The sequence below is a fragment of the Nomascus leucogenys genome, chromosome 22a, assembly GCF_006542625.1.
Source record: "Nomascus leucogenys isolate Asia chromosome 22a, Asia_NLE_v1, whole genome shotgun sequence".
Taxonomy (NCBI): Eukaryota; Metazoa; Chordata; class Mammalia; order Primates; family Hylobatidae; genus Nomascus; species Nomascus leucogenys.
Window position 1 is genome coordinate 102,244,789 of NC_044402.1, and position 24,061 is coordinate 102,268,849.

Below are 24,061 nucleotides of genomic sequence, written 5' to 3' on the forward strand. Positions count from 1 at the left end.
AGATTGGAGATGGAATCATAGGGGGTCGAAGTGAGGTTTTCTGGCTGTCTTCTGTTCCTGAGTGGGATGGCAGAACTGGTTGAGCCAGATTATGGCTCCGGGTGGTGTCAGCTGATCCATCCAGTGCAGGGTCTGCAAAATACCCCAAGCACTGATCTTAGGTTTTATAGTAGTAACATTATCCCCAGGAGCAATTTGGGGAGGTTCAGACTCTTGGAGCCAGAGGCTGCATGACTCTTAAACCTAATTTCTAGTCTTATAACTAATTTGTTAGTCCTGCAAAGGCAAACTGGTCCCCAGGCAAGAAGGGGCCCTTTTTCATGAAAGGGTTATTATCAGTTTTGTTTCAGAGTCAAACCATGAACTGATTTCCTTCCCAAAGTCAGTTTGGCCTTCACCCAGGAATGAACAAGGACAGCTCAAAGGTTAGAAGCAAGATGGAGTCGGTTAGGTCTGATCACTTTCACTGTCATAATTTCCTCAGTTTTAATTTTTGCAAAGGTGGTTTCAGAAGCAGGGAAACTTAGTAGAAGGTACTGCGTTAGGCCAGATGAGGGATGGTGATGCTTGGACTAGGGAGAGACAGCTATATGAATAGAGAATTAGATTTGAGTTATTTTCTGGAAGTAGAATTGACATGATTTACTGATGGATTAGATGTGAGATTTTATTTGTATGCTGCCTGGGTTTACTTTTCTGAGTAACTGATTGATGGGAATACCATTTTCTGGTTTTCTGTTTTTGTTTTTGTTTTGAGACAGAGTCTCACTCTGTCACCCAGGCTGGAGTGCAGTGGCATGATCTTGGCTCACTGCAACCTCTGCCTGCCGGGTTCACGCCATTCTCCTGCCTCAGCCTCCCAAGTAGCTGGGACTACAGGCGTGTGCCACCACGCCCAGCTAATTTTTTTTTGTATTTTTAGTAGAGACGGGATTTCACCGTGTTAGTCAGGATGGTCTCGATCTCCTGACTTCGTGATCCGCCCGCCTCAGCCTCCCAAAGTGCTGGGATTACAGGCATGAGCCACCACGCCCAGCCAAGAATACCATTTTCTGAACTGGAGAAAACTAAGGAGAAGCCATCTCTGCGCAGTTCGAGAAATCTGTTTTTGACATATTATTAAACTTTGGAATACCTTTTAGGCAGTCAAGTAGAAATGTCAAATTGACAGTTGGTGTTGTAAAGAAGTCAGGCTGGAGATTTGAGAATTATTCATAGATAGGTGCCGTTCAAAGCCAAGGGACTAGATGAAGTTATCTAGAAGCAAAGTACAGATAAGGCTCAGACTGAACACTGGGTCCACTCAAATTAGGAAGTTGAGCAGGGGAGGAGGAATCAGCAAAGATGGTTGCAGAGGAGTCCCCAGAGAGGCAGGAAGAAAACCAAGAAAGTGCCCACTTCACAGAATCAAAGAGGCTTTCAAAAAGGGTGGCATGATTATGGTGTTAAATGCCATCAAAGAGTAAAGCAAGGTAAGATCTGAGAAGTAGCCTTTGGATTTTGATAACACGGAATTTCTGGTGACTTGGCAAAGGTAGGTTTGTTAGAGCAATAAACACAGAAACTTTGTTGGGATGAGTTAAAGACAGAATAGGAGGTGAGGAAGTGAAGACATCTCCTTCGAGGTTTGTGTGGAGTCACAACCTGGGGCGGTATCTAGAGAGGATGTGGGGTCAAGGTATAGACTAGATACTCCAAACCCAAGCATTTAAAAACAACGATGATGACGACAGATAGTATGACAGCAAAGCTAGATTTTCTATTAGACAGAATCTGACCTTAAAAGGAAAACAGAAAAGATATCCAAATGTATCTCTCTATATATTGTCGTAGACTCAATACTGTGAGTGCACAGTCTGGGTCAAATCTACTTATAAGTTCTTTTATCATGGCATATATAACACTAATTTACAAACCTGTCTGTCTCTCTTATTAGAATCTAAGCTCTCAGACAATTTTACTTATTTTTAAATTCTCGAGTCTAGCACAGTGCCTTGCACTTTACTATTTGATGAATTCATTTATTGAGATTCAGCAATTTAACCATTTGTTGAAATGCAGTTCATTGAAATAGACATAAGTACTTGCCTTTTCTGTCACCTACCCAGTTGCCATTGGTTATAGTTCACATCCTCTGATTGGCTGCCCAGTGGGAGGAATTGAAGAGAGGTCTTCCCAATTCCCTATCCTTAAAAGTCATACAAGACAAGGATCTTCCTGGTCTCAAATGGCAAAAAGACTGAAGGCAATGGCTTTTCTTTCCCAGAGTGATCCACAAGTGTGGAGTGGTATGTGATGCAGCCTCTGGGAGGTGATGATATTTGGACTAATTTTAATAATATTGCAATATGATATATTTTTAATGTACTATTTGCAAAATTCTTTGTGTGTGCATTTTATCCTCAAAACAACCCCATACTAGGAATAATTATTCCTAAAATACAGATGAAGAAACTGAGGCCCAGTGACCTGTCCAAGTTAATTCAACTATTCTAAGTGGGAGAGGGACTCAAACCCAGGTCTCCAAACTCCAAATACTCTGCTTTCTCCCTACATCAACCCCTAATGAATCAAGGTGTTTTTATTTTACTTTTTATTTTTTTGAGACAGGGTGTCACTCTGTCACCCCGGCTGGAGTACAGTGGGGCAACCATGGCTCACTGTAATCTTGAACTCGTAGGCTCAAATGATCCTCCTGCCTCAGCCTCCTGAGTAGCTGGGACTACAGCTGCTTGCCACCACACCCAGAAAATTGTTTATTGTTTTTGTGATATAGGGTCTCATGCTGTCACACAGGCTGGAGTGTAGTGGCACCATCATGGCTCGCTGCAGCCTTGACCTCCTGGGCTCAAGTGATCCTCCTGCTTCAGCCTCCTGAGTAGCTGGGACCACAGGCAGGTACCATCATATCCAGATAATTTTTTTATTTTTTGCAGAGACAGGGTCTCCCTGTGTTGCCCACACCAGTCTTGAACTGCTGGCCTCAAGTGATCCTTCCGTCTCAGCCTACCCAAAGTGCTGGGATTATGGGTGTGAACTACAATGCCTGGACAAATTAAGGTGTTAAGTAGAGTTCAGGACTAATGTAAAAAGTGCAGTTTAAGAAAGGGATGATAGAGGATGATAGAAATGAAATAACAGGGTCAGTGAAGGCCAGTATTAAAAACTGAGGATAAGATTCATGGGAGAGTGGTACAGGGATATGCCTCAGAGGGGGATCGGAATGAATACTAAGTAAACATCGGTTCCAGGGGCCCATCCTGTGTGCGTGTATATGTGCGTGTGTGGGAGAGGTGTGTTCACATTTATATAAGTACCCTTACTTAATTTGACAAGCCTTTATTAGGACTCTAAAAGAGGTGGAAGATCTAGTTCATACCCTGATAGTATACTTACCATCTTGTGAGGAAAATGATAAAAATAGTGATTAGAATGAACAAATCACGATTGGGCACGGTGACTCGCACCTGTAATCCCAGCACTTTGGGAAGCCAAAGTGGGTGGATCACCTGAGGTCAGGAGTTCAAGACCAGCCTGGCCAACATGGTGAAACCCGTCTCTACTAAAAATACAAAAATTAGCCGGGTGTGGTGGTGCACTCCTGTAATCCCAGCTACTTGGGAGGCTGAGGCAGGAGAATCACTTGAACCCGGGAGGTGGAGGTTGCAGTGAGCCAAGATCATGCCACTGCACTCCAGCCTGGGTGACACAGCGAGACTGTCTTAAAAAAAAATTTAAAGAAAAAAAAAAAAGATTGCACAAATCAGACAATCAGTGACGCAGATCTCAGCCTTGGGGAAAGTCAGTGTTGGGGAGGGGAGGGCAAAGAAGCAAGTAAAGGTTTAGCAGAGATGGCACCTCAGTCTGGACTTGAAAGAGGGCTAGGCACAAAGGAAGGGGAACATGTCAGATGAGAAACACATGAAGGTTCAGTCAGTTGAGCAAGGAAGGTTGGTTAGAAAGAGGAGCTACTGGTGTGGCTCCTGTGAACACAGGTAGGTAGGGCATGATAAGCGTCAGGTAGTTAGAAGCCAAGCTGAGGAATCGACACTTGATTCCACAGGTAGGTAGGGGACCTATGAGGATGTTTAATCAGAAATGGTCAAAGAGGCATTTAAAAAAATAAACCACAGGCCGGGCGTGGTGGCTCATGCCTGTAATCCCAGCACTTTGGGAGGCCGAGGCGGGCGGATCACGAGGTCAGGAGATCGAGACCATCCTGGCTAACACGGTGAAACCCCGTCTCTACTAAAAATACAAAAAACTAGCCGAGTGTGGTGGAGGGCGCCTGTAGTCCCAGCTGCTCGGAGAGGCTGAGGCAGGAGAATGGCTCGAACCCGGGAGGCGGAGCTTGCAGTGAGCCGAGATTGCACCACTGCACCCCAGCCTGGGCGACAGAGCAAGACTCCATCTCAAAAATAAATAAATAAATAGATAAATAAACCGCAGAAAGATCTTCTGTGCTTTCAAAGTACAGTCGTAGTCTGGGTACCTTATTCTACTTAACTATTAAAATAGAGACTGTGTGTATGTGTGTGTGTGTGTGCATGTTACATTTTTTTTTTTTTTCAAGATCTGATTTTTTATTTTATTTTTTATTTTTTTTTTGAACTGCGTGACTCAGTTTATTGCTTCAACTTTCTTTTTTTTATTTTTATTTTTATTTTTTTTATTTTTTATTTTTTTTTTATTTTTTATTATACTTTAGGGTTTTAGGGTACATGTGCACAATGTGCAGGTTTGTTACATATGTATCCATGTGCCATGTTGATTTCCTGCACCCATTAACTCGTCATTTAGCATTAGGTGTATCTCCTAATGCTGTCCCTCCCCCCTCCCCCCACCCCACAACAGTCCCCGGAGTGTGATGATCCCCTTCCTGTGTCCATGAGTTCTCATTGTTCAATTCCCACCTATGAGTGAGAACATGCGGTGTTTGGTTTTTTGTCCTTGCGATAGTTTACTGAGAATGATGTTTTCCAGTTTCATCCATGTCCCTACAAAGGACACGAACTCATCATTTTTTATGGCTGCATAGTATTCCATGGTGTATATGTGCCACATTTTCTTAATCCAGTCTATCGTTGTTGGACATTTGGGTTGGTTCCAACTCTTTGCTATTGTGAATAGTGCCGCAATAAACATACGTGTGCATGTGTCTTTATAGCAGCATGATTTATAGTCCTTTGGGTATATACCCAGTAATGGGATGGCTGGGTCAAATGGTATTTCTAGTTCTAGATCCCTGGGGAATCGCCACACTGACTTCCACAATGGTTGAACTAGTTTACAGTCCCACCAACAGTGTAAAAGTGTTCCTATTTCTCCACATCCTCTCCAGCACCTGTTGTTTCCTGATTTTTTAATGATGGCCATTCTAACTGGTGTGAGATGGTATCTCACTGTGGTTTTGATTTGCATTTCTCTGATGGCCAGTGATGATGAGCATTTCTTCATGTGTTTTTTGGCTGCATAAATGTCTTCTTTTGAGAAGTGTCTGTTCATGTCCTCTGCCCACTTTTTGATGGGGTTGTTTGTTTTTTTCTTGTAAATTTGTTTGAGTTCATTGTAGATTCTGGATATTAGCCCTTTGTCAGATGAGTAGGTTGCAAAAATTTTCTCCCATTCTGTAGGTTGCCTGTTCACTCTGATGATAGTTTCTTTTGCTGTGCAGAAGCTCTTTAGTTTAATGAGATCCCATTTGTTGATTTTGGCTTTTGTTGCCATTGCTTTTGGTGTTTTAGACATGAAGTCCTTTCCCATGCCTATGTCCTGAATGGTATTGCCTAGGTTTTCTTGTAGGATTTTAATGGTTTTAGGTCTAACATATAAGTCTTTAATCCATCTTGAATTAATTTTTGTATAAGGTGTAAGGAAGGGATCCAGTTTCAGCTTTCTACATATGGCTAGCCAGTTTTCCCAGCACCATTTATTAAATAGGGAATCCTTTCCCCATTTCTTGTTTTTGTCAGGTTTGTCAAAGATCAGATAGTTGTAGCTATGCGGCATCATTTCTGAGGGCTCTGTTCTGTTCCATTGATCTATGTCTCTGTTGTGGTACCAGTACCATGCTGTTTTGGTTACTGTAGCCTTGTAGTATAGTTTAAAGTCAGGTAGCGTGATGCCTCCAGCTTTGTTCTTTTGGCTTAGGATTGACTTGGCGATGCGGGCTCTTTTTTGGTTCCATATGAACTTTAAAGTAGTTTTTTCCAATTCTGTGAAGAAAGTCATTGGTAGCTTGATGGGGATGGCATTGAATCTATAAATTACCTTGGGTAGTATGGCCATTTTCACGATATTGATTCTTCCAACCCATGAGCATGGAATGTTCTTCCATTTGTTTGTATCCTCTTTTATTTCATTGAGCAGTGGTTTGTAGTTCTCCTTGAAGAGGTCCTTCACATCCCTTGTAAGTTGGATTCCTAGGTATTTTATTCTCTTTGAAGCAATTGTGAATGGGAGTTCACTCATGATTTGGCTCTCTGTTTGTCTGTGATTGGTGTACAAGAATGCTTGTGATTTTTGTACATTAATTTTGTATCCTGAGACTTTGCTGAAGTTGCTAATCAGCTTAAGGAGATTTTGGGCTGAGACAATGGGGTTTTCTAGATATACAATCATGTCATCTGCAAACAGGGACAATTTGACTTCCTCTTTTCCTAATTGAATACCCTTTATTTCCTTCTCCTGCCTGATTGCTCTGGCCAGAACTTCCAGCACTATGTTGAATAGGAGCGGTGAGAGAGGGCATCCCTGTCTTGTGCCAGTTTTCAGAGGGAATGCTTCCAGTTTTTGCCCATTCAGTATGATATTGGCTGTGGGTTTGTCATAGATAGCTCTTATTATTTTGAGATACGTCCCATCAATACCTAATTTATTGAGAATTTTTAGCATGAAGGGTTGTTGAATTTTGTCAAAGGCCTTTTCTGCATCTATTGAGATAATCATGTGGTTTTTGTCTTTGGTTCTGTTTATATGCTGGATTACATTTATTGATTTGCGTATGTTGAACCAGCCTTGCATCCCAGGGATGAAGCCCACTTGATCATGGTGGATAAGCTTTTTGATGTGCTGCTGGATTCGGTTTGCCAGTATTTTATTGAGGATTTTTGCATCAATGTTCATCAAGGATATTGGTCTGAAATTCTCTTTTTTGGTTAAGTCTCTGCCAGGTTTTGGTATCAGGACGATGCTGGCTTCGTAAAATGTGTTAGGGAGGATTCCCTCTTTTTCTATCGATTGGAATAGTTTCAGAAGGAATGGTACCAGTTCCTCCTTGTACCTCTGGTAGAATTCAGCTGTGAATCCATCAGGTCCTGGACTCTTTTTGGTTGGTAAGCTATTGATTATTGCCACAATTTCAGAACCTGTTATTGGTCTATTCAGAGATTCAACTTCTTCCTGGTTTAGTCTTGGGAGGGTGTATTTGTCGAGGAATTTATCCATTTCTTCTAGATTTTCTAGTTTATTTGCATAAAGGTGTTTGTAGTATTCTCTGATGGTAGATTGTATTTCTGTGGGATCGGTGGTGATATCCCCTTTTTCGTTTTTTATTGCATCTATTTGATTCTTCTCTCTTTTATTCTTTATTAGTCTTGCTAGCAGTCCATCAATTTTGTTGATCCTTTCAAAAAACCAGCTCCTGGATTCATTAATTTTTTGAAGGGTTTTTTGTGTCTCTATTTCCTTCAGTTCTGCTCTGATTTTAGTTATTTCTAGCCTTCTGCTAGCTTTTGAATGTGTTTGCTCTTGCTTTTCTAGTTCTTTTAATTGTGATGTTAGGGTGTCAATTTTGGATCTTTCCTGCTTTCTCTTGTGGGCATTTAGTGCTATAAATTTCCCTCTACACACTGCTTTGAATGTGTCCCAGAGATTCTGGTATGTTGTGTCTTTGTTCTCGTTGGTTTCAAAAAACATCTTTATTTCTGCCTTCATTTCATTATGTACCCAATAGTCATTCAGGAGCAGGTTGTTCAGTTTCCATGTAGTTGAGCGGTTTTGAGTGAGTTTCTTAATCCTGAGTTCTAGTTTGATTGCACTGTGGTCTGAGAGACAGTTTGTTATAATTTCTGTTCTTTTACATTTGCTGAGGAGAGCTTTACTTCCAACTATGTGGTCAATTTTGGAATAGGTGTGGTGTGGTGCTGAAAAAAATGTATATTCTGTTGACTTGGGGTGGAGAGTTCTGTAGAAGTCTATTAGGTCCACTTTATGTAGAGCTGAGTTCAATTCCTGAATATCCTTGTTAACTTTCTGTCTCGTTGATCTGTCTAACGCTGACAGTGGGGTGTTAAAATCTCCCATTATTATTGTGTGGGAGTTTAAGTCCCTTTGTAGGTCACTCAGGACTTGCTTTATGAATCGGGGTGCTCCTGTGTTGGGTGCATATATATTTAGGATAGTTAGCTCTTCTTGTTGAATTGATCCCTTTACCATTATGTAATGGCCTTCTTTGTCTCTTTTGATCTTTGTTGGTTTAAAGTCTATTTTATCAGAGACTAGGATTGCAATCCCTGCCTTTTTTTGATTTCCAGTTGCTTGATAGATCTTCCTCCATCCCTTTATTTTGAGTCTATGTGTGTCTCTGCACGTGAGATGGGTTTCCTGAATACAGCACACTGATGGGTCCTGACTCCTTATCCAGTTTGCCAGTCTGTGTCTTTTGGTTGGAGCATTTAGCCCATTTACATTTAACGTTAATATTGTTATGTGTGAATCTGATCCTGTCATTATGATGTTAGTTGGTTATTTTGCTCGTTAGTTGCTATAGTTTCTTCCTGGCCTCTATGGTCTTTACAGTTTGGCATGTTTTTGCAGTGGCTGGTGCCGGTTGTTCCTTTCCATGTTTAGTGCTTCCTTCAGGAGCTCTTTTAGGGCAGGCCTGGTGGTGACAAAATCACTCAGCGTTTGCTTATCTGTAAAGTATTTTATTTCTCCTTCACTTATGAAGCTTAGTTTGGCGGGATAGGAAGTTCTAGGTTGAAAATTCTTTTCTTTAAGAATGGTGAATATCGGCCCCCACTCTCTTCTGGCTTGTAGAGTTTCTGCTGAGAGATCAGCTGTTAGTCTGATGGGCTTCCCTTCGTGGGTAACCCAACCTTTCTCTCTGGCTGCCCTTAACATTTTTTCCTTCATTTCAACTTTGGTGAATCTGACAATTATGTGTCTTGGAGTTGCCCTTCTCGAGGAGTATCTTTGTGGCGTTCTCTGTATTTCCTGAATCTGAATGCTGGCCTGCCTTGCTAGATTGGGGAAGTTCTCCTGGATAATATCTTGCAGAGTGTTTTCCAACTTGGTTCCATTCTCCCCATCATTTTCAGGTACACCAATCAGACGTAGGTTTGGTCTTTTCACATAGTCCCAAATTTCTTGGAGGCTTTGTTCATTTCTTTTTATTCTTTTTTCTCTAAACTTCCCTTCTCTCTTCATTTCATTCATTTCATCTTCCATCAGCGATACCCTTTCTTCCAGTTGATCGCATCTGCTACTGAGGCTTCTGCAATCTTCGCGTAGTTCTCGAAACTTGGCTTTCAGCTCCATCAGCTCCTTTAAGCCCTTCTCTCCATTGGTTATTCTAGTTATCCATTCTTCTAATTTTTTTTCAAAGTTTTTAACTTCTTTGCTATTGTTTTGAATTTCCTCTCGTAGCTCAGAGTAGTTTGATCGTCTGAAGCCTTCTTCTCTCAACTCATCAAAGTCATCCTCCATCCAGCTTTGTTCCGTTGCTGGTGAGGAACTGCGTTCCTTTGGAGGAGGAGAGGTGCCCTGTTTTTTAGAGTTTCCAGTTTTTGTGCTCTGTTTTTTCCCCATCTTTGTGGTTTTATCTACTTTTTATCTTTGATGATGGTGATGTACAGATGGGTTTTTGGTGTGGATGTCCTTTCTGTTTGTTAGTTTTCCTTCTACCAGACAGGCCCCTCAGCTGCAGGTCTGTTGGAGTTTACTAGAGGTCCACTCCAGACCCTGTTTGGCTGGGTGTCAGCAGCGGTGGCTGCAGAACAGCGGATTTTCGTGAGACCACAAATTCAGCTGTCTGATAGTTCCTCTGAAAGTTTTGTCTCAGAGGAGTACCCGGTTGAATGAGGTGTCAGTCTGTCCCTACTGGGGGGGTGCCTCTCAGTTAGGCTGCTCAGGGGTGAGGGACCCACTTTAGGAGGCAGTCTGTCCGCTCTCAGATCTCCAGCTGCGTGCTGGGAGAACCACTACTCTCTTCAAAGCTGTCAGTCAGACCACATTTTTTATTCTTACTAAATTAGATTACATTTCCTCTCTCAAGTTAAACAAGGTAGTTAAGAACAACTTAGACTATTGTTTTTTAAAAATACATGATGAGATTCTAAGTGGATGAGATCTTAGAAAAGGGGCACTCACCCCTCATTGACATCTGGGAGTATTTTACTATGTGGCTGAACTTCATGCAAGAAGATAAAGCCCAAAGTGAGGAGAAAAGACCTGCTGATGACATACGGTAATTTGGAGGAATGATTTCAATAGCAATGCTTCTACTCATCTCATACCAAAAAATAATTAGTGGATTGAATGACTAACCACCAGCTGCAGGTAAGCAGATGCTAGCTTGCTATTTTTAGAATGGAAGCACATGCTGTTTGAGACTTGTTGAGACACATTCATAAATCCTATATTGACTTATAAGTAATTAGACATCAAAGCAAAAATATTTTAATAAAATGTAAATATCTATATTTAAATAAAATGTTCTTCTATATCTGAATAGTTTTATGCAATGTGTGCCTAATGGTGTTATACTTCTCTGTCTGATTCTTTTCTTGTCTCAGTGTTGTTGGCAAAGCCTGTGCTGTTGACATGGCCTAGCATTCTGATCTCAAGCTGGGCATTACAAGCACCCTGGTTTGTTTTTTTCTTTTTAAAATTTCTTTCTTTTTTTTTTTTTTTTTCTAAAAATTAAGAGCAGTAGTTTAGGGCTAAAGAGCTTCTTTTTTCATATTACAATGCATAACACATACATTTCTATATACATTTTTATTTAAAAAGCGTTAGTCCCCCATCTACCAAAAAATCATGCCTCAGATATTTATTTGCAAGTGAGTTGTTTTCCCATAGAAACAGTGAGGTTAATAATGGTTTAATTCCTGGGCTAACTTACAATTACTGATTTATGATGTCGTTCTTAGCTGAAAGCAATGCTTTTGCAGTATTTTGTAATTTAGAAAATGAGAAGAAAAAACCCTTGGTATGGAGTGAGTCATTTTTCATGAATATCGGTGCTTAAAGAAAAGCATGTTTCAGGGTACCAGGACCGAGAGATCCACAGAAACTGTGGAGTTGTGGGGCACAGCGAAGAAGGGGTTGGTGAGCAGAAACAGCACCCTGCCCAGCCATATGGGAGCCCAAGGCAGAAGGAACGATGTGTGCCTTTATACTTATGGATATCAAAATATCCTCCCACATATTGAATCAAGTAGAAAAATTAATACAATTCCTATAATTTGGGAAACACCTACATATAAAGCCCTTTGTTGTCAATCTGTTCTCACATAGAGATCAACCCTCTCTGTGTGTGTTGGGGCAGAGAGGAGGATGGGGAGGGGGGCCCTCCTGGCAGCCCAGTGACCTGGGACCTGTGGACTGATTGGAAACCACTATTCTCTATTTAAAATTCTGATACTGATTATTTTGCTCATCATGGATTTTTGTGCACTAATTTTTATTTTAATTATTTTTTTTTTTAGACTGAGTCTCACTCTGTTTCCCAGGTTGGAGTGCAGTGGTGTGATCTCAGCTCCCTGCAACCTTAACCTCCCAGGTTCAAACAATCCTCCTGCCTCAGCCTCCCAAGTAGCTGGGACTACAGGCGCCTGCCGCCGCGCCCAGCTAATTTTTGTATTTTTAGTAGAGATGGAGTTTCACCATGTTGGTCAGGCTGGTCTCGAACTCCTGACCTCAGGTGATCCACCCACCTCAGCCTCCCAAAGTGCTGGGATTACAGGAGTGAGCCACCGCATCCAGCCTATTTTAATTTTAAAGTTTTTTTTAGAAATATTGCATTTTGAGATTATTTATTATTTTTATGCATTTAACTACTGAGTGTTTTGGGGTCCCCTTATGCTTCCTCTCAGTCCCAGCACCCATTGGAAACAGTGAGGAAGGGAGCTGCATAAGGGGTCTTCCAGGCGAAAATATTCCCTCTATATTTTTCTTTTTCCCTATTCTTTCTTTTCTTTCTTCCTCTCTCCCTCCCTCTCTTCCTTCCTTTTTTCCTTTCCATTTTCTTTTCTTACTTTGCATCTCCACCTCCATCCCTGGCTGCTATAGAAGACTCTGCTATGGGCAGGAGCCAACTGGATACTAGGGGTTGGGAGCTGGGAGGAGGACAGAATTTCTGAGGGGTGAATGGCCTAATCAATTTATACAAAGCTTTAAAATACTTAATTTTTAAAAACTGTGGTTAGCCCCTCTACATTTCAGAGCCTTGGGGCCAAGTCTGGTTTGTCTGGCCCTAGCAACTGCTAGGCTTATGTTATGTGATAAAGGCAGTTGGAAGAGTGAGAAAATCTTATGAAGCAACTGGATAGGGCTAAAAAAAAAGATTTTTTAACAAAGGATGTGTGTACATTTGAGAAAGAGTGCCTGAGGTGGAACCAACTTGGCTGTGAGTGGCAAAGTCCAAGGAAAATTGGGGTAGGTGGAGAGGTTTGGGGTTTGGAAGGGCATCATCGTCTTGAGGAAAAAAAAGTTGGGAGGGAAGAAAAGTTGATTTGGTCAGTTCTCCATCCTGGCCACCGAGTGGTGCTGTCGGTACAAAGCTGTCTTCTTTCTGGAAAGAGGGCCAGAAAGGGTCCAGGCACCCTGGGATTGAGATGGGAAGAGGGATTCTTAGAGGATCTCCCACACAGTTTGTGAATATCAGAAATTTACAAATCAGGTTTTGCAACTTGCATTTATTTGTATTTTATACATCCATAAAACATGTAGCATATTTTAAAGTAATAACTTGCAGAAGACGTTTTTCAAACAGTTCTAAAATTACTGTTTTTAGTACTGCAGAGTATGCTGAACTTCATGAAAAGGAGGGTTTCTAGGCCAGACCACTTTATTCTGACAGAGCAAGAAACTTTAGGATAATATTAAAGAAGTTAATGGGAGCGTTTTAATGTACTTCACAGGAATTAACAAGTTGTACAAAGATATCATTCTTTAGTCAATAGGTTGGGCACTTCTATAGTGGACTGATTGTTCTGTGTGTGCACTGACTGAGGGACTGCTAGAGAGAGAGGCATAGAATTGAAGACAGCAGGTGAAGGAAGCTCACCTCAGCCTCTATTTTAGTAATGCATGTTTCCTGTCAGAGAGGAAGTTTTTTTCACATGAGTACCAAAAAGCAAATCCCACATACAAAGAATGATGTGCTGAGCTCTCGGACCCATTGTATCGGGGAAAGGGTGCTTACTCACAGTACCCAGGTCCTCATTGTGTGGAGACATGGCTAAGTCCCTAGCGTCAATACCAGTGAGTTTATTTATTTATTTTTATTTTTATTTTTTCGAGACAGAGTTTTGCTCTTGTCACCCAGGCTAGAGTGCAATGGTGCAATCTTGGCTCTCTGTGACCTCTGCCTCTCAGGTTCAAGCAATTCTCCCGTCCCAGCCTCCCAAGTAGCTGGAATTACAGGCACGTGCCACCACGCCCAGCTAATTTTTGTATTTTTAGTAGAGACGGGGTTTCACCATGTTGGCCAGGCTGGTCTCAAACTCCTGACCTCAGGTGATCCGCCCACCTCGTCCACCCAAAGTGCTGTAATTATAGGCATGAGCCACTGATCCCAGCACCAGTGAGTTTAAATTCTAGTTCTGACATCTATGCTCTAAAAAACTTTGAACAATTTGCAGTTTTCTTATCCAAAATTGGGGGAATAAATATCTACATCACAGAATTAACTAAGATAATGTATGCAAAGTGCTTGTTTAGAACAGATACAAAATGGTAGCCATATTCGGTGATAATGCCTACTGAAGGAAGGCAGAAGCAAGCACAGGCACAAAAACTCTGGTATGACTCATCATCTCCACATTCGTAAATTGTATGAAGAAGGAAAATGGTGAGGTAGGCTAAAAGTATGGCCTCTGCAGCTGATCCACCTTGGTTCAAATCCTAGTTCTACCACATCTTGCTTATTTGGGCAAATTATTTAATAATTTTGCCGCAGAATGGTTATGAGTAAATGTAAGTAAACCATGTGTTTGCCTTATTATTTTCACTTCCTAGAGCCAGAAGACTTGGACTAAATTCATGACAAGTTGCCTCACTCTGGGACCTGATTGTGCTATATTTGCAACCTGTTCTTTATAAAAAGAACGTTGAGTCATTCTTTTAAAAATTCATGCTGTTATATTGAAAGTGGAAAATTAAATATAAAGTTGTGGTTCTCCATTTCAGGGGAATCACATCATCAGTTCAAGTCCTTTCTGGAATTTTCCCATAGTCCATTCAGACTCAAGAAACCAATCAACCATATAAATGCAAAGAAAAACAGAAAGTATCTGGTCTGTAGAAGCATAATTTTCTTTTTTGTTTAGACTGGAAGCAAGAAGTATTCTACTTTCCTTGCTTCTACAGCTATCCCAGGTATTCCTACAGTTTGAGATAATGAGTCCTTTTTTAGGTACGTGGTCAGTATACAGCAGTACCCCTTTATCTGTGAGGGACGAGGGATATGTTCCAACACCTACAGTGGATGCCTGAAATCAAAGCTAGTACCGAACCTCTATATACACTGCGTTTTTTCCTGTACATACATGCCTATGATAAAGTTTAATTTATATTGGGAACAATATGAGATTAGTAACAAAAACTAATAATAAAATAGAACAATTGTAACAATATATCAGCATCACTAGTCTTGCGCTTTGAGGCCATTAGGTAAAGTAAGGGTTATTGAACACAAGCGCCGAGATACAGTTGATCTGATAACCTAGAGGGCTACAAAGTAACTAATGAGAGGGAAGAATATACAGGGTGAATAAGCTGGACAAAGGGATGATTCACATCCTGGGCAGGTTAGTGTGAGATTTTTATCACACTACTCAGGATGGCATGCAATTTAAAACTTATGTGGTGTTTATTTCTGGAATTTTTCATTAAATATTTTCAAACTGTGGTTGACCACGGGTAACTGAAACCACGGAAAGCAGAACCATGGATTGGGGAGGACTACTGGAATGGCATTGTTTCACAAGCTAAGCCATTCTGTCACAAGAACAACTTGCAATGAGATTTCCTTACCTGCCTCTGCAATGTCTTTTTTTTTTTTTCATGTCAAATGCTTTCCAGTAGATTTAGAATGTGGACCTACACATATGGAATCACTCAGCATTCTTGAACATTCCATTTGTAGTTAAAAGAATTTTGATCCACAACCAGTAATCTTGTTTCAGGAGTGAAGTCCAGGATGTGGAGAAAGCCTGAATGAGAGGCAGGAATCTAGTATCAAGGCAAGGACCATGGAATTTAAGGCTAGAAACCTAAGCATATTATTCGCAGGGCCCCAGGAATGGTCTCTTAAAGTCAGTAAAAACTCAATAACTCACCAGTTTTGAACCTTACTCTTTATTAAAAACAATGGAGATAGAAGATAACACTGGAATTTGCAACATCAACTTCTTTGTGAAAATTAAGTACTAGTAAACAAATAGCATATTATTATGCAATAATAGTATGATATAAAGAAAGGACAGATAGGTATGTGTGTAAGGCTACAAAGGAGACCTAGATACCATGTGCCTGCAGTTCTGCTGACAGTCAGCAGACAGCACTCTCAGCATGTCAGTTTCAAGTTAGGGTACTTCAGGAAGAAGGAAGAAGTGTGACTTAAGAATTGGCCGGGTGTGGTGGCTCACTCCTGTAATCCCAGCACTTTGGGAGGCTGAGGCAGGTGGATCACATGAGGTCAGGAATTCGAGACCAGCCTGGCCAACATGGTGAAACTCCATCTCTACTAAAAATACAAAATTAGCCAGGTCTGGTGGCATATGCCTGTAATTCTAGCTGCTTGGGAGGCTGAAGCAGGAGAATCACTTGAACCCAGGAGGTGGAGGTTGCAGTGAGCCAAGATTGCACCACTGCACTCCAGCCTGGGCAACAAGAGCGAAACTTCGTCTCAAAAAAAAAAAAAATATATATATATATATATATATACTCTGCTGCTTTTATTTTTTACCAAAAGACATACCATCTTTTACAAAGGATAATGTTACATGCCTCTTGATTAATGAACTAGCGTCACTTATACCTGGTTTAGTTTATCTATTACTGGTTTATTCGAAATATAACAACTCATTTAAACTTCAGCCTTATAATTAGTAAGAAATGTGAGCACACAGAGAGAGAGTTCATGCCCTTTTACAAATACAAATTATTAATGTCTCCTCATTAAATAAAATGTGTGAAATTTGGTATATAGTCTTTGGGGAGTTTTATAAATATTTTCTACTATTTGCTAGTTTATATTATTTATTTATTTTGAGACAGGATCTTGCTGTATTGCCCAGGCTGGAGTGCTGTGGTGAGATCTTGGCTCACTGCAACCTCCGCCTCCTGGGTTCAAGCGATTATTGTGCCTCAGCCTCCCAAGTAGCTGGGATTTCAGCCACATGCCACCACACTTGGCTAATTTTTGTATTTTTAGTAGAGATGGGGTTTCACCATGTTGGCCAGGCTGGTCTCGAACTCCTGACCTCAGGTGATCCACTCGCCTTGGCATCCCAAAGTGCTGGGACTACAGGCATGAGCCACCATGCCTGGCCTATTTGCTAGTTTAATAACCTTGGGGAAAGTTACTTAAACTCCCTGAACTCAGTTCCCTCAATGATTCAGTGTGGTCAATAATGGTACCTACCTCACTGTCATGGCATTGTAAGGATTAATCTCTGCCTGCATGGAGCCTGGCACAGAGCAAGCAGTGACATGGTAGCTGTTGCTATGATGATGATGATTGCTGTATTTTTATTGAAAGCCTCCACCACCCTTGATGAAAATAGCCATGAATATAAAAAAAGAAATACATTATTGAAATGTATAGATTTTGTAGAAAGGTGTTTTTTTAATACTGTTATTTTTCTACATTTTTATTCAGAAGTCTTAAATACACAGAATGAACCTCCATATAGTTATCACTCAGTTTAAACGATGATTCAATATTTTTACCACTTTTGTATTTTCTACCCCCAGCATTATATGTCTGTAATATTATGTCTGGAAATTATGCCATTCTACCTATAAATACTTTAGTGTACATGTCTAATGGCAGGATTGTTTTTAAAACATAATCATCATGTAAAATTAAAAATAAATTCTTAAAATCATCTAATACCATATTTGAATTTCAATACTTCTTTCAGGAATGTCATTTTACAGTTAATTTGTTCAAATCAGGATCCAAACAATATCTACATATTGCATTTGTTATCTTTTGTCTTTTTTTTTTTTTTTTTGAGACAGGCTCTTGCTCTGTCACCCAGTCTGAAGTGCTGTGGCACAACCATGGCTCACTGCAACCTTGACCTCCTGAACTCAAGCAATTCTCCCACCTCAGCCTTCCCAGTTGCTAGGATCACAGGTGCGTGCCACCACATCTGGCTAATTTTTTCAGTTTTTGTAGAGATGGGGTCTCACTATGTTACCCAGGCTGGTCTTGAACTCCTAGATCAAGCAATTGTCCCGCTTCGACCTCTCAAAGTGTTGGGATTACAGGCGTGAGCCGCTGGGCCTGGCCCTTAAGTCTTTTAAATTCTCTTCATTTTCTTCTTATTTAATGCCATTGATTTGTTAGAGAAATCTGTTAGAGATTTTTGTCCTTCCTGATTTGCCTATTTGATTCCTTGTGGTGTTATTTAACTTGTGTCCTCCATGTTTCTTGTAATTTGGTTTTAGAGCTAGAAACTTTATTAGATTCTGGTTTAATTGTTTTCTTTAGTCAAAAATACATCACAGATGGTGCTATATGTCCCGTTCCATCATAACAGGAGGCACATAATATCTGGATGTCCCAAATTTAGTGAAGCTAAGACTGATCAGTGGGCTCAGATGGTGTCAGCCTGACCCCTTCATTGCAAAGTTCCTCATCAATCCTCCACCTAATGATTTTAGCATCCATTAATGATTGTTTTCTTAGATCATTGCATTAGAGATGCCATGATAGTGATATTTCTATTTCTATCCCTTCTTCTGCATTTATTAGCTGGAATTCTCCCATAAGGAAAAAATTTTCCCTCATTAAGTATTTTATAATCTTGAAAAACTAATTTATATAGAAAATACCAAAAATACTTGACTTTTCTCCTTTATTAATATTCAGAGTAATAAGTTTGTAAACTAGAAACCTTCAAGTGACCACTTTTGTTTAGAATTACTGTAAAGTTATAGATTTTTCGCATTCCCTGTGTTTCAATCCATTGCAGTTATTATTCTTTTTGCTACTCAAATTGCCCAATCTTAAGCCAATGGGAGTCCCTTTCAGGTTGGCTTTCATATCCTTTTGACAGGACTCCAACTGGCTTAAGATGAGCCTAGGACATCTTTCTTGATAACTTCCTTGTTTTCTGGCAAGAAAGATATCCCAGGCTCGTTTGTTGAGTTCATACTCCAGACTTGGAATCTGGAATCCACCATTTCTCCACGGATGTTTAGCTCTTTCTTGTTAGTGGAAAATGGTGTTAAGAGACCAAAATTGGAGCAGTAGGGCTGCTCATAGCTATTGAGTTGTCATTGCTTCTAGGTCTTTTTGGTTGACAGAGCTTTTTTTAAACAAATAAAAACCATAAGTTTTTATTTCCAAGTCAAATTTAAGATCACATAATTTTTACTTGATTTCTTTGATTTGATATTTATGTCTATTTTCTCTCACGCTGAAAAGTTTGGTTTCCAATGGCATTAACGTAATTGCTCACTGGTTTTAACCTAAGATGTGCCTATAATAATGATGGGGTTCAGAATATGCTACCCCCAAGTATGGCACCTTGATATTTGAGAAAACAGCAGAAGCAGGAAAGTCATTCTCATCTTCCCATCTTCCTCTCATCCCTTCTCCCTGAAAGCAGGTCATAAAATCTAGCTGACTTCCCACTACAGTAGGTCATAAGACCTCAACTCCAGAGATAAGTTTCCTATACCCCGTAAAAAGGAATATCATTATCCTTGAAGACACACAGACACCAAGAATAATCTGAACAAACAGGTCTTGCTAAGTTCTCCCCAGTTTCTTACCATTAGATCAGACCCTTTTGTCCTCCAATCATGTTTCTTCACAATTATCTACTTTTCTTCATCAAGCTTAGCATAAAAATACAGATTTCCCTATTTGTTTGGGTCTTCATTTCTGAAGCCTCCTGTGTTGTGTAAACTTGCATTAAATAAATTTGTGTGCTTTTCTCTTGTTAATCTGTCTATTGGTATATGGATGTCATCCATGAACCTAGAGATGGGTGAGAAATCTTTTTTCCTCTACAATAGATTTAAAATAATAGTAATAATATTGCTACTATTGGTAAGATTACTACTACACTTTTTTTATTTGTTATTTTTATTTTTTGGGATGGGGTCTCACCATGTTACCGAGGCTGATCTCCAACTCCTGGGGTCAAGCAATCCTCCCACCTTGGCCTCCCAGAATGTCGAGATTACAGGTGTGAGCTACCATGCCTGACCCTGACTATACTTTATTTCCCTTCATTTCTTTGCCACCAAATATTGTTCTGCATTTTGCTTTTTTAACTTAACAATATATTTTGGTCATCACTCCATGTCATTATATATAGATCTCCTTTCTTTTAACAGCTGCATATTACTCCATTGTGTGGACATATGTGAATTATTTTCAATGTTTATAACATAGATTTTACATTATTTTTCATATTATCTGTTGAATGCTGTGATAATCAACATATTCTAGAAATGTTATATTTGGCTAAATTTAATAAAGATAGAATGCAAAGATTGGAAAAAAATGGCAACTCTTAACTAAACATAGTAGTTTGAATTCACACCACTTGAGAAAGGAAAAAGAACTCCAAAAATGTGGTAGGTGGAGAAGCTAGCCTGAAATGATCAGTAACCTAAAATGTTTACTGCCAATTTAAAAAGTGGCTACCATTTTTTCTTAACACAAATTCCCTGAAAACAGAGCCTGAAGCAAAAGGGTTGGGGGGGGTGGGTATTGTAGGGGCAGTTTGTGCGATCCTAGGGAAGTAGAAGTGAGGAGAAGGAGAGAGCAAATATTAGGATTATTAGGTTGGTGCAAGAGTAATTGCAGTTTTTGCCCTTGAAAGTAATGGCAAAACTGTAATTACTTTAGGATCAACCTTATAAATGGAAGATTTTTTTCCCTTTCTTTCTTTCTTTCATCTTTCATCTCTCTCTCTCTCTCTTTTTTTTTTTTTTTTTTGAGACAGGGTCTCACTCTTTTGCCCAGGATGGAGTGGGTGATGCAATCATAGCTCACTGCAACCTCAAACTCCCAGGCTCAAGTGACACTCCCCAAATGGAGCATGTTTCTGAGCTGATCTCAGCTCCACAACATCTCTGGTTTCCCAATGGTGGAAGTGTGCTCCGTGGAACTTCCTGCAATTCTGGATTGTATCACCTGGCCCTCGCAAGCAGTTGCGAGAGAAGCCTGAGCCTCTCTGGCTCTTGGTCTATTTAGGCTGGTGGGTAAGCACAAGGGTTTCTCCTGGTCAGTCAGCTTCATGTGTTGGGGCTCCTTGTCCTATGACGGGGGGAGGTGGCAGCAACAATGAGTGCGCTTCAAGACCCCAGAAATGGCCTCTGTTGCTATGATGGCGACCAGGCTGCTAAAGGAGGTGCAGCCAAGCCAATCTGGAGTGGTTCACAAGCTGAGCCTAATGCACAATGATAAATGAAATCATCTAAGTCTTGTCCTTCAGAAATCTTTCAGAACAAAAGCTATTTCTGACACAGCAAGAAAACATCTTAAGAAGTCATCAGATATTTTTCCTTGGCTTTAAACAAGACTATAAAGCCAGTGTGGTTGCACACACCTGTAGTTTCAGCTATTTGGGAGGCAGAGGTGGGAGGATGCTTGAGCCCAGAAGTTCTAGGCAGGTACATGGTGCATGCCTGTGAATAGCTTCTGCACTCCAGCCTGAGCAAGAAAGCAAGACTCTGTCTCTGGAAGAAAAAAAAAAAAAGTAGCTAATTCTAGTATCTAAACATAGCAATTTACACCCTTTAATAATCAGGCTATAGGCCAATGCTGTGGCTCACACATGTATTCCCAGCACTTTGGGAGGCAGGAGGATCACTTGAGCCCAGGAGTTGGAGACAAGCCTATGCAACATAGTGAAACCTCTGTCTGTACAAATAATAAAAAAAAATTCCAAGCATGGTGGCGTGCACCCCCAGTTCCAGCTATTTGGGAGGCTGAGGTAGGAGGAATGCTTGAAGCCAGGAGTTGAAGACAAGCCTGGGCAACATAGTGAGACCCTGTGTCTATAAAAAATAATTAGCTGGTTGTCTTGGCACAGGCCTGCAGCTAGCTACTTGGAAGACTGAGGTGGGAGGATCACCGAGCCCAGGAGGCTGAGGCTGCAGTGAACGGTGATCGCCCAGCTGGACTCCAGCCTGGGAGACAGAGGGAGACCCTGTTTCCAAAAAAAAAAATGCAAGAAAAGACATCATAAACTTGACCTGGGACATAACTTTTATGTGATGAAATTCACAATCTTTTAGGAAGAAATTAGCATTTCTGATAAAATGTATTATAATTATATTATTATAAATTCAAATGGAATTAAATATTCTGAGAAACTAGCTTCTCACTCTCAGTTGTCAGTCAAAACTAATGGTCTTTGGCCAGGTGCAGTGGCTAACGCCTGTAATCCCAGCACTTTGGGAGGCCAAGGCAGGCGGATCACAAGGTCAGGAGATCGAGACCATCCTGGCTAACACAGTGAAACCTCATCTCTACTAAAAATACAAAAAATTAGCCGGGTGTGGTGCCAGACGCCTGTAGTCCCAGCTACTCAGGAGGCTGAGGCAGGAGAATGGCATGAACCCAGGAGGCTGAGCTTGCAGTGAGCCGAGATCGTGCCACCGCACTCCAGCCTACTCAACAGTGCGAGACTGTCTCAAAAAAAAAAAGTTGAATGGTCTTTGAGCCAAGTAGTCTTCCTTTTCTTCTTCTTCTTTTTCTTTTTTTTCAAAAAATATCTCTAGATTGAATCTTGGAATTGGCTTAAGTCTCTTCTCTTGTGGCAATTTTGAAATGAAAAAATACATGCTCATAATTAAATTACATGAACATTTTTAAAAACCATCATGAGGTTCAAATATCAAATATTCGTAAATATTGTTGTGATAATAGACATGACTCTTATTTTTTCCCTTAATAATGATTGAGTGTTTATACATCCTCCATTCTGTCTCACTCTATGATTAGTACATTATAGTGGCAATAATCTTAGGAATCTAACAGAGAAAAATGTTGCATTTGAAGACTAGAGACTGCAAACAAATTTAAGCCAGATTCCTTGACATGTCGTGCTATTAATATAGTACTTACATATAGTAAACATTAATTACATATATGTGGAAGAATACAAGCAAGAAAGGAAGAAAGTATTTCATTCAAACTCCTCTCTCTCCATCACCATTGGCTAATATCATCATTTGTATAGTTAAGAACAACATAGGTGCTCACCACATAGTTTTTGAATAAATGAATGAATGGCAACCCTTCTAAGACTATTGGATACACTATTGTTTGAAGGCAAATAGATGGAGTAGATATCTTCAAGTTTCTTCCTGTTTTATGATTCTGTGGTTTCTTTGACTACTAAAAGTTAGCTAGGTAGCAAATTTGTTTTAAAGTCTGAAAACCAAAATGCTTTCAGATAAAAGGTAGGGAGAAAAATACTCCTCAACATGTCCACTTTAGCACCAGGAAAACCTAATATCAATATCACTATCAATTATATCATATAAATATCATTACATAGATAAGCAATGTCAATTCCTAAAAACTATGTATACCAATAGCACTAACTTGTGGCCAGAACAAGAACCTTAACTGTGCCAAATTTTATTCTGTTCAATAGCAGCTGCCTCGTTTTCAATTGTGCACATCTGAATGCAAGCAATCCCTGTCTGATGTGGAGTTTCTTGCACTGATAAGGAAAAACTGCTGAAGTTGTGAGGCTGCTCCAGGCAGAGCCATCATGTGAGTCATATGAAAGCTCCACGCTGCTGACCTCTGGCAAAAAGGGAGAGAACGAGGATAGGAGAGGCAGTGGGGGAAAGGTTCAAGTGCGGGTTTTCTCCTTGAACCCAGAAGATTATGGGTCAAGAGCTGTGTGCAAAGACTGTACAGCCTGGATGCAGCTGCTATCGTTGTTCAGAGGGAGGCGAGGCACACAGCTGTCGGAGGAGTCAGCCTGAGACCATGGAGGCTGCGTTCAAGGTATTTGTATCCCAGGAGGAGAGCATCTTTCTCTATTGATAAACCAAGGAGTTCAGACACTCCCTTTTCGTAGCGGGGTCTGATCTTTTGCTGTAGGTCTAAACCAATAAAATGAAAATTCTATTAAAGTCACAGAAAATTTATGGCTGTAGTTATCAAATTTGGGGAATTTCTTGTAAACCAAAAGGGAAAAATAATCCTTGGCTTTGGGCTGCACGAAACTCACTTGGCTTGAAGTCGAGAAAGTAGTTCTCTCAAAATCTCTAAGGTCCTAAATTACAGAGCTGAAACTTAAAAGGCAAGCTGCAGTATTAGTTGGTATGCTATGGATTCGAAACTTTAGTAATTAGTTAATGATTATTAGCAATGCCATAGATTATTCCCCTACAGCAATAAATTAAGTGGACATGGAAAAAAAAAAAAGCCAGACTCAAACAGAAAAAAGTTGGAAAACATCTATCAAAGAGATTTAGGTTAACCTAAATGTTAAAGACACATTTTTAGGTGAAGAAAGAATGCAGTATTTCAGGAGTTGATACCATTATGGTCTTTTTCAGGGATCTTTCAAGAAAAGTGCCTTTTGGGGGTACAGGAAGCTTAGAAAACATTTGA

At 40.3% G+C, this 24,061-nt stretch overlaps 1 protein-coding gene across 5 annotated transcripts in view; it reads left to right on the forward strand.

The window, feature by feature from the left end:
* Positions 1-1,265: 1,265 nt before the first annotated feature.
* Positions 1,266-24,061, forward strand: part of CDK15 (cyclin dependent kinase 15) — a 112,132-nt gene continuing 89,336 nt past the window's right edge. For 4 of the 5 annotated variants that reach the window (XM_012508345.2, XM_004092006.1, XM_003253951.1 and 1 more), the window contains exon 1: positions 23,241-23,449. In XM_012508345.2, the coding sequence (XP_012363799.1) occupies positions 23,327-23,449 (123 nt within the window). In that variant the 5' untranslated portion in view covers positions 23,241-23,326. Of the gene's footprint in view, positions 1,473-23,090; positions 23,210-23,240; positions 23,450-24,061 lie in introns of those variants that run through there. The other variant, XM_004092005.2, reaches the window with a different exon arrangement.